This window comes from Larus michahellis, chromosome 7, assembly GCF_964199755.1.
Source record: "Larus michahellis chromosome 7, bLarMic1.1, whole genome shotgun sequence".
In the NCBI taxonomy this organism is placed as follows: domain Eukaryota; kingdom Metazoa; phylum Chordata; class Aves; order Charadriiformes; family Laridae; genus Larus; species Larus michahellis.
This window is the reverse complement of record NC_133902.1, coordinates 1,419,161-1,430,095: the sequence shown is the minus strand read 5'-3', so window position 1 is coordinate 1,430,095 and position 10,935 is coordinate 1,419,161. Positions and strand designations below refer to the sequence as shown.

Sequence of the window (10,935 nt, the reverse complement as noted above, 5' to 3'; positions counted from 1 at the left end):
GTCACCTTTTCTAAGGGGCGGGAGGGAGGGGACAACAATTATTTATTGTCCATTAAAGTTTGTCTACAGCAGATAAATAATTGGCCTTTTAACGGCAAGCCGGGCTCCAGAAGCCACCTTTTGATAAAGGCAAACTGAGTGTTTGGAAGTTAATACTGCATTCCAGTGAACCAAGCCATTGGTGTCCTGTGCAATTGTGGGTGTAGAATTCTGCTGTCTACAGGATTCAAGTGTAACCATTTGTTAACTGTATTGAAGGTGTGTCCTTTATGAAGAAAGTGTTCCAAATTAAAAACCAAACAAACAACAAAACAAAAAGCTGCTGAAGTGTGTGCGCTTCTCTGGTCTTTCTACTCTGCCTTCTGCCCCAGGGCTCCCCCCAGTAACCGTGCCCCGGACCAAGGGTAGGAGAAGGCTCCCAGAGTAACTTTCTGAAGGAAGTAGCAATTCCCCACTACTGCGACAGCTGTAAGCGTTACACAACAACATCGTTACGGCTTAAAATACCTTCTGCGCAGTCTCCGTCCCAGAAGAAAAGCAAAGAGAACCACAGCATTTAAGGAGTCTTATCAAAAGTATTTTATTTCACAGTCCATCTTTACAAAATAATAAGTAAAAGGCATATTGTTCAACATACAAATGGTAAATATACAAGGGGAAAGACCAGGGAAAATTAAAGCTCATCTCGCCTTTCGGTGTAGGTTCCTTGTCGTGGACGTCTCAGAAGTTCACATGGCTCCTGATGTCATTGATCTGTTTGACCATTTCCCTTATGTGTTCTCCCCTTCAAGAAAAATAAATTCAAGTCAAAAGGCTGCAACTCGGTTTTGTTCGAGACTAATCAGGAAGGGAAACACTTCCTATGGTAGAAACCAGAGAAGGGGAGCACTGTTGCAAATTGTTCTGTTAATTATAGGTTGGATACAGGCTACCAAAAGATCCTTGGGAAAGAGCAGACAGAGCAGAGTTAGTTTAACAGCAGCGTAAGAGGGGCAGCGCTGCTGGCACGCTGTGCTTCAGGCCATCTCAGCGAGCTCCAGCTGGTGCAGCACAGAGGTTAAATTACACCCTAGAAACCTGAACAGAATGGCTTATGTTAGTGCCAGGGCTTGAATTCTACAGGAGGATCCAAGCTTTCACTTACTCCTCTTTCAGGACGGTCTGGATGCACTTGCTCTGGTAGGCACTGAGGGTGATGCTGGGTTTTCGGGGGCTGGTGCCCTTTTCCATCTTTTTCTGCTGGTATTCCTTTTTCATTTTAACCTGGAAATCACGTACAAAAAGAAGACCCCGGTCAGTGTTGGTACTTACTGCCTGCCAAAGTGAAAGCCTGTTACAGTTACAAACTGGTGTATCATACTACAATAAATTCCGATTCTTTTTGGGTTAAAATCTGCTTGCTTCTGTGCTTTCCCTCCCACAGAGGGAAGAGGTGGTTAGTGCGAGGGCTGAGGAAGGTGTGTGGACTTTCTTTCTTAGGGTTTATACTGGGTTGCAGAGGTTCTGTCTGTATTACCACCAAGGATCAGAAGTTATTTAGTATGATGTTGCTAATTTAACGGCAGTACAAAGTTGCTCTATAAGAGGGACTGTCCTCTACCAGCACCGTCGCTAGGTGCGAGTGAGGGGTTGGCAGTAACCTCCCGGCCAGATGATCTGCTCTCTCACCTGTCTGATGGCGTTGCTCAGGTGCTGCAGTTGGTCATGTATCGTCTGCAATTCTTTCTTCATATCTTTTTCACTGTCTGATAGAACAGGAAGCTGAGAGTGGAAACTCCGAAGTACTTTCTTCATCCTGCATGTACGAAGCAAGAAACGTTGCTGAAGTAACTCACCTGTTAGACCAGTTATACTAGGGCACTGACAGTCTCGCGCTCTGTCACTCGTCCTAAGGCTGAACTGACTGAGGACTGGGCCTGAAGCGGCACTGAAAACCGCCCCTGAGCTCCAACAAAGGGAATTTCAGAAGCCGGGTCTTCTGACAGCCCGGGGTGCCACTTCCTGCCCCGCTCTTCGCTAGCAGGTGGGCTGAGATGAAGCAGCATCGTCTGCACTCACCTGTTCATAATATCTTCTTGCTTCTCTTTGGCTTCCTCGTACTTGTCAGCCAAGCGCTCAGCCATTTCCCGCAAACTTTTCCTTTATGCAAGTGAGAAAGGTTTATTTACTTTACATTCACATGCAAGGTGGTCTGTGTGTGGAAAAAGGCAACTAAAAAAGCAAGCTGGAGCAGGGAGTGAACCTGCGTGCTTCATTATAGCTGGAAACCCAGTCACTTCTCACTTGTTCCACAGCAGGACTCTGCAGAAAGCACTTTTTGCACAAAGGTGCATCGTTCCTGCTGTCTGCCTTGCTGAAAGCAGACGGATTATACTCACCTTTCTTCTCGACAGTAATTAAGATCTTCCAGTTGTTTCTTCTTCTGTCCCCACAGCAGCTTCACTCTTAAAATAAATACATATATAAAATCAAACACTTGCAATAGCAATCCAGCCGAATCAGGAAAATATGAGAGAAGTGATTAATGCTTCTTGGAGCACGAAGAACTAAAGACACTGAAAAACAAGCAGTGGTGAGAACAAACAACTATAAATCAAAGCAGCAGAGACTTATTTAATGCAATTTTCCTTTTAGGAGCTTTGTCAGGATTATTGCTGAGGTCAAAGGCTTTCCTGCCACCCACAGGCAGCGGCAGACTGACACCAGTGAAAGAGAAGTACTTCGTGTGTGTGTTTACTTTTTTTTGTTTCCCCCTTTCCTTTCTCCTGTGAGCCACTATGGAGATCAAGTATTGCGCTCACCTCTGCCTTCCTGGTAGTTCAACTTCCGTTTCTGGTACTCCATTAGTCGCAGAACACACTTTACTCAGTGACAAGGGTTAGTCCAGCAGAGGAGGTTTAGTGCGTGGTACTTAGTGACGTTGTTTCACAGAGACATTGTACAGCAGTTACTTGTGAGGGTTTTTCTTCTTACCTTTGCTGAATTTCCTCTTTTGCCAGATCTTGTTTCAGTATGTACTCCTCTCTGAACACTTGCGTGGCTCTGCTAAGAAGCTGAAGGCATTCTTCCGGGGGAGGAGCAGCATCTTTATCAGCAGACCTTAAGAATGCAAACCAGGTTTTTGCAGTCCCACTCTAACATGTTCCTTTGAAAGGCTGAACAGCTCACGGTATTTACGGTAAGGGCTCTGAGGGCTCAATCACGGAAATGAGGGACTATAATTAAATCCCTTTGCTATAAATCGTTTTTCTTATATGAGGAAATCCCAGGATATCTTAAGATACTCAAAACCCAGAGGGACGAGCGCTGAGCAGCCGACTTAGCTGAGGTCACCCCTGCAGGGGACTGGAGCAGGTGATGCCCCTCCCACCTGCATCCTTACCTGATGTGACGCCAGCCCTGTAGGGACAGAGAGGGACAAGGGGGCTGCAGCAGCTGCGCCCCCGTTACCGCCATGTCTACGCTAATGCGCGGTTCAGTCAGGAGCTGCTGAACACACGCAGCGTTCCTGAGAGTCTTCCCTCTGCAGGTCCCTGAGGAAAACATATTTACTTACTTCAGCAGCAAGGGGTTGGCAGAACTGCGCTGCAGGATGCTTTGGATATGCTTCTCAAAGGAATGCTGTGACTCAGCCAGGATACGGAGAGGGGAAATGGCAACATCTTTGTCTTCTCTGGTACACAGCAGGGGAGGGGATGCAGGATGGACCGTGCTTCTACCAAAGAACATCAAAGGGGAGAACACAGTTTAAACCAGAAAAATTGAAACTATGTTAGAGTTTAAATGGTAGTTAAAACAAAGTGTGGAATTAATGTATTAGAGCAGTAAGTCAGAAGCGGTCGAAGAGAAAATATTTCCATGATGTGGTAAATGCAGCTCTAGACAAGGCTGGTGGAGCTCACATCCCCACAGCTTTCTGTTTGGCCACAGCTGAAACTAGCAAGAATCATAAATAGCCTTTTACTTAAGGAGAAGGTGGTTCTGTAACAAGGCAAGCAAGCACTCAAATGGCAGAACAAGCTGGTTTTCGAAGCAGCCTAACGCAATTTAAGAACCCACATTAGTTTTTTTTCCCCCTTTCATGCAAACATAACCTTGGTACACATTAAGATTCCCTACACTACTGTCTGTAAATGAATTTTTGATTTGCAGATTCCCTCATTATAAAAATGAGGAAAAACCACCAACCCCCTGTCAGGAACCCTTTGATGCAAACTCTTAGAATCATAGAATTGTTGAGGTTGGAAGGGACCTTTAAGATCATCGAGTCCAACCTTTAATATAATTTTTAATACTCATTAGAAGTCATACACACTGATTATATCCCCTATAAACGCCTTATCAATAGTAAATAACTACTAAAATAACATTTAAGTGCTCAGCCAAGGAGTGTTCATTTTGTGTCATAAGAGATGCAGAAGTCTGGGGTGAAAGGCTCAAAAGAATAACAATAACAAAATAATATCTTGAGATCCTTTTCATTCAAGAGTCACTGATTTCAAACCAATTAAGAGCAACGCACAAGAGCGGCCTTGTAATACACTCATAGGTGTTTGTGATGCAGATCATTGTGGGCCCCAGGATGTCAGAAACGATCCAAAATCCTCTAATGGGAGCAGGTTGCCTGACGGGAAGAAAACACAAGAATGACACGGTCAAAAAAAACGCAAAACAATTACTCTCACACTACATGCTCTGACTGGCAGTCAGCTGTACCAGGAGAAAGTCGTCCATCAGAGAGAGGGAGCACTTGTACAACTTCACTGTGAAACAGGAGCAAAAACCCGCCGTGACACAGGAAATGTTACACACCTCTAGCGCGAGGCAGAGACTCCTCAGGAGAGAAGACGGGCGCTCTGCAAATGCCCTCACCTCAGGTAACTACAAGCACCATTGGAGAGTCACCAGCTGCGCTAGCTGAGATAACTAACGCCTACTAATGAACAGGTGGGGTTTTTGTATTTTCATTACGTCTAACACATAGCATTCTATAGAAATTATTAGGCCTTAAAAAATTGAGAAAATAAAGCAGAGAGATAAATATTACACAACCCAGGCAATGATGCCTCTTAAGCTTGACTAAGGTACCCCTGGAGCCCCCCCCATAAAATCAGATGTTCTTTTGAGGCATGGCTTGATCCTTAAGTAGATAAAAGGAACACGTCCGCATTCAAGACTCTTGGCCAAACCAAGCGTCAGAGTTGTTCTGGGTCAGGTAAATGAAAGTGAAAATTCCTGCTGGTTTGACAGATGATTTTCAGACAGTAACACAGGAATTTAACTTACTTCCCTGTCTGTGCATTAAGAATCCTGATGCACAAATTGCTTATTTGTATTTCTGTTTAGCTGACTTCATTATTTTTAATAATGGGAATGCAGCAAAGGAGGGCAAATCCTAAATATTTTCTATAGCAAGTAGCTAATTGGGAAGCAATAGAAAGGACTTGGTTTTTACCTGCACGGCAATGGTTTTGTACAAAGAATATGTTCAACAAAGCACTTCTGTCCCGCTCCCAACTCTTGTAAACTGTCTTTGTCTTCTTCATCTACAACGAGATTTGTCAGAATGCATCAGATCCAGTTTGCAGCGTAAGGGATTCTCGGTATTACCCACATCCACCACCTTGTTACTAGCAAAATGTAGGTGTTTGGATAGCAATCTCTTCCCTCGACCTGCAATAGAGTCTCACCACTCACCCGAACCAAGGAATTTGTGCAGTTTATTGATCCACGTCAACCCCACGCTATGGACACCAGCTTCGTGTGTGCAGTGGTATCGAGAGGGACATTTCGGATCTGAAATTTAAACAGCAAATGTAGAAGGCGCTGAACTGAGAAAAACTCATCCTTCAAACCTGTACTGTTGAACACCTGTATCAACTTATTGGCCAGTCAGCATTAACATCTTGTTGCAAGTACTAACCCATCCATATCCAAGAATTGAGCTAGATGTTCTGCATAAAATTAAATTACACTTGAAATACTTGATGAATTGTTTTGAACTATTCCTCTCACACCACACCTATATCAATCCACTGGATTTTGTGGGGAAGATCAGTTAAAGGCAGCAGACCAGCATGCTGACAAGCTGCTTGTGCAGAAAGACCCAAACACTTTGTCCTACCCAACCTCCTGCCTCACAATTACATCAGATAGTCTAGTAAGCAGATACCACTTCTTCCCTCAGGATCCCCATCCCCACAGCACTTGTTTACATACCCAGGTCATCACAGACACAACAACTCATCCACAGATGACAGAATTTAGTATTATGTGGCCATGTGTAACCTGCCCTTGAGTGAATATTAAGGCACCTCCCAGGCTTGCTCTTTCCACAGCCTTATTGAAGACATCAGACAAATCTTTATTCTAATCCCACTGTTTGTATGACACCAACGATAACTTGTAAATAGCTTGATCCTAAATTCATGAAATAAAGCAAGTAAAAGCCAATAACCTGAACGACAACCCTACCTCGATGCAGTTTGATCGGGCAAGAGAAATCAGACTCCAAAGGCTCCTCTTCATCTCCTGATGCCAGTTTCAGTGCAAGTTCCAGCTCAACACATTCAAACACATACAGGGAAGGAATGAGATCAGATCTTGGGTCCCATGACTTTTCTGACTGTAAAGAGCATTGAATTCTTCTGTGAGACATCATTTAAATAGTAGTGCCAACACAAACATTGTTAAGAAGAAGTTACATAATACAGGCAAGAGTATTAATTGTTAGTGAAAGTAGTTCAAGTCCCTTTTTTTCTTTTTACTTAAATTGTCTCAGAAAGCGTTTCTTCTTAGAAGATCCTCTTTAAAATAGCTCCTAATAAGTCTGATTAAAAACTGATCTACCAGCAGGATACACATGTAAAATAACATCACCAGAGAATCACGGGGACTGGCTAGAATAGGAGGAAGACTCGCTACCTCATTATAAAACAATGCAGCTTTGGCACTTGCCATTCACTTCCAGGCACCTTGCCATCTTGCTGCCAGGAACTTTGACTAAAGAAACAAAAATGCGCATAGAAAAAAAGAGCGAGACAAGGTACCTGCTCATCATCCTCTTCTCCATCCAGCACCACACAGTGATAAAGCATTCCCGACTCGGTGGCAATCACCAGGATGTTTGGAACACAAGGCAGGCACAGGACAGCACAGGCATCATAGCCGTAGTTATCTTCTGCAGCAGGGTGCATGGGCAGAGGGCCAAGCAGCTTGCCAAGATTTCCAGCGCTGGAATAAAGCAGATGCATTCAGAACACAAGGTGTGGAAGGAGAGATCCCCATGGTTGCCTGCGGGAGTTTGCTGCACAATAACTACAAAATAAGGATGATTTAAAAGAAAAAAAAACAACAAACCCAACCCAATGGTTTGGAGTTCTCTCTGATTTCCATTAGATAGCAGCAACCCAGACTTCTGCGGATTAAGAGTCTTAACTACACCTGTTTGGTGGAGATCTCAGAGAATAAACTGGAGCTCAGTAATAACATTTTATGCTTTCAAAGCAACCAAGCTAGACTGCAAAAAATCAAGAAGAAACATTTTCATACAAGAATACAAAGTACTCACGGCAAGCTCAAATTAATTATCTTTATCACTTAAATGTTTTCTTGCTTAGTAAAGCACTTTACAAGCAGCACTTTGTGGCATGGCACTTCTGTCGGTAGAACTTTTGAAAGAGCGAGCCCATTTCATTGCTTACAGACAGGATCTGCTCAACGCTGCATCATTTCTCACGCAGAGGCCAACAGAGCTGGTTCTAACCTAAATACCACACGTTTTAATATTCAAGTACATTAGATCAAACTTGAGAATTTTCAACCATGTTCTCGGTTTTCTGAAGTAATTTTTTCTTTTATCATGTTTATATTCTTAATTGGTATTCTTGATTTTTCCTTACGGAACATGCCTGTGAAGCCTCTATGACCTTAAAATATTTTTTTTCCTAAGATGCTGCTGGTTCTTTCAGCCTCATCCAAAGCTCAGAAACTGCACTCTGAACTGAAGGCCCCAAAATACACCTAGCAGCCTTAGACGCCCTGATCTTTTAACAACCCAGTGTCTTCATTTCAAATTTCTGATTGTGAACAATGGACAGTGAGTTCTCAGCAGTGGAAACGGCACCCTTCAACGTCTGGATGAAAAAGGATGGCGCGCTATTCTTGGATTTCAATCTCTTAGCACTGACACAAAGAGATACAACAGGCTGCAATACAGTAAAACTCAGCCCAGCCTCCATTACAGAGGCCCAGCCAAACCGAGAGATGGGTCTCCAACCCTAACACTGTACGAACATACAAGCATGCCATGAAACCTGAGGGTGAATGGGATCCTACCTCTGTAGCAGGCTGATATATGTGAGGAATGTCTCTCCATTTTCATACAAAATGTACAGTGGGTAGGCCAACACTTCTTCACTCCCACGCTGTCCAAGAACGTTCTTCGGGACCGGCACTAGCGGGCCGAAGTCAAACGCCACTGCAGTCTCTCCCAGTGATGCTGTGTAGGCTCTCCTGGGGAAATGCAGAACAAAGCCTGAAGTCAGCAGTGATTGTGAGAACACATGTGTTTAACTAGGTCCATCGGTACGTGCTAACAAATTATTGCTAACCACCTGTCCATCAGTACTTTGACATACGCTATTTTCAGCAGCGAACGCGGCAAGTAACATCCTTCTTATGGTACCTCATTTCTGCAATACACCCACCAGGCAGCCCAGTTTCAAAGGAAAAAAGAGGAGGGCGTACTGGTATTTCCTGTGTAGTGCATCAGCCTGTGACTCGACTAGAAGAGACGCTCAAGTTTTAACTTTCCAACTAGGCCAAGCGGGAAATAAGGTCATCTGTTTTCTTCATTCGCCACTCAAAAAGCCCTTCTCTTAACGCAATCTTAAAGACAATGTGTGTTTTTCAAATAACTACTCTGACAAGCACTTGACTGGACCATTTTTTAGGAGGATGGGAGAAAAGCTTAAAAAAAAAAAAATCAGGGGGGAGGGACGGGGACGACTTACTGTGCTGGGAAGAAGTCCTAGCACTAAAGAAGTCCATGAAAAAAATCAATTCAGATTTTCAGGTAGATTTATCCCTTATTCATTAAAAACACAACTGAGAATAGAGAGCTTATTCTGTCAAAAGTATTTCAAAATACAAGAAGCCACACAAACCCTTTTTTGATTGTAAAAGTCTCCTCCTCAGTGTCTGAAAGAGCAATCACTTTGATGGGTGTCTGAGGTACCTTCAGGCTGTAAAACCTAGAGGAAAGAAAGAGCAGCAGCGTTCATTCAGCCAGCAGCGTTGTATAGTCCCTGCTGCTGCAGAAACATCATCTCTATTCATCTAAAATTTCTCCCATCCTATTTTTTATTGGTAATCCCGGTAAGAATATCAGGACACAAATATCTAGTGAAAAATCAGACCAGCTATGACAAAAAAAACCCTTAGATAATGAACTACAAACTGGTTGTACCTTATAGTGTTATCTGAAGTCAGGAGCACGATATGGGGCTCTAACGTCTCACAGGGATACCAGGCAGCATGCTTTAAAGTCAGAGACGTTGAACTCGTGAAGAACCTTTCCGCAATAGGAATAGTGCTGAAATACAGAACAGAATTACAGACTGTTATGAGAAACAGAACAAGTTACTTCTAAAGGGGAGTGAGAGCAAAAGGAGATAGAAATCCAATTAAGTTTCAAATCCATTAGCTGTATTATTCTTAAAATTAGAGGAACAGCTTTAACTTGAAGCCCTTTGTTATTTCCATCTGGACGTGAGCTTTTATCTACCACAGCTAAAAGACCCCAGGACAACTAGAGAAAATACTACAGACGAGCACCTTGCAGCGATTGCAGTCCGCAGCGATTGCAACGAGTTTAGAAGGTCATTTATTCAGGTCACTTGACAATCAGCGAGTCCCTGAGCCAAAATAACTTCATCTGTGATTATCCCTACAACCCCGATACAACCCACGTCTTCCATATCTGCGTGTCCCCAAGAGAGGAGAGGCTGTGGAGGAAGGACGGCAGGACAAGGATGTCGTTAACTGCCTGAGGTCTCACCCACCTACAGTTCACCGTGGATTTCCCACCTTCAAACTCTGAATTCTTCCCCCATCGTTTAGGCAGCTCCAGCACCATGAGCCCCTTCGTACCGATGAGCGCCACATGATGCTGCGTGGGGCTTAGCAGCGTCTGATAAACCTCAAACAGGGGCGGGTTTATGCAGATAAGGGTCTGAAAATACAAATATTACAGTCAAGCACCAGCCATCGAAAGTGCTCACGGAAACATGGCACGTACTTTGGACGGTGATTTATACAGGGTTGCAGAATGAGGGAAAAAACTTGCCTCCAGCGATGGCCAAGCACAAAACGACTGAGGAAGGGGCTGAGGAAAAGCTGAGGAAAGGGCTGAGGAAAGGGATTAGGAAAAGCTGAGGCAAGACGAGGAAAGGGCTGAGCAAAGGCTGAGGGAAGGCTCTCGGTCCCAGGGCGGGCTGGAGAGTAACCACCCGGGTTCGGGGCCTTCAGGGACCAGGCCCCCCCCTCAGCCGCGCTCCCGTCCCGCCCCCCCCAACGGTCCCCTCATCCCCTCACACCGGCCCGCCGGGTCCCCACCTGGTAGCGGCTGAGCCCGGCGGGGTCGGGCCCGCCGAGCCGGCGGAGGCCGATGGTGTGGAGGGCGCTGCACTCGCCGTCCCAGAGGAAAAGGTCGCCGTCGAGGCCGAAGAGGAGGTTGCGGATGAGGGGCGGCCGGCCGGGGGGGGCGGCGGAGGCCGGGGGGGCGGCGGGTCCGCGCTCGCGGAGGCGGCTGAGCACCGCGTGCTGCGGGAGGGCCGCGCGCCACTGCTCCGCCGGGCCCCACTCGGCCGCCATCGCTGCCGCGCAGCCGCCGCGCCGCGCCGACGTCACCCTCCGCGCCGCCAATCGGCGGAG

General features: G+C 45.3%; 1 protein-coding gene across 1 annotated transcript; it reads right to left on the bottom strand.

Annotated features, from left to right (window-relative positions):
- Positions 1 to 557: 557 nt before the first annotated feature.
- NUP88 (nucleoporin 88) lies at positions 558 to 10,924 on the bottom strand. The gene is made up of 17 exons (XM_074596274.1): positions 10,618 to 10,924; positions 10,065 to 10,234; positions 9,470 to 9,595; positions 9,168 to 9,254; positions 8,338 to 8,514; positions 7,050 to 7,233; positions 6,475 to 6,625; positions 5,698 to 5,796; positions 5,456 to 5,546; positions 4,523 to 4,624; positions 3,557 to 3,715; positions 2,974 to 3,099; positions 2,379 to 2,444; positions 2,059 to 2,139; positions 1,669 to 1,795; positions 1,145 to 1,263; positions 558 to 784 (listed from the first exon to the last, which is right to left on the bottom strand). Exons 1-17 carry the CDS (start codon positions 10,873 to 10,875, stop codon positions 721 to 723), a joined length of 2,187 nt encoding a protein of 728 aa, XP_074452375.1. The 5' UTR covers positions 10,876 to 10,924; the 3' UTR covers positions 558 to 720.
- Between the last annotated feature and the right edge of the window lie 11 nt (positions 10,925 to 10,935).

Coding starts and splice junctions, on each gene's coding strand:
- NUP88 (XM_074596274.1), bottom strand. CDS start 10,875: ATGGCGGCCGAGTGGGGCCCGGCGGAGCAGTGGCGCGCGGCCCTCCCG. Junction 8,515..9,167: donor ACTTTTACAATCAAAAAAGG/GTTTGTGTGGCT, acceptor GCATTTCCCCAG/GAGAGCCTACACAGCATCAC. Junction 7,234..8,337: donor TATATCAGCCTGCTACAGAG/GTAGGATCCCAT, acceptor GCTTTATTCCAG/CGCTGGAAATCTTGGCAAGC.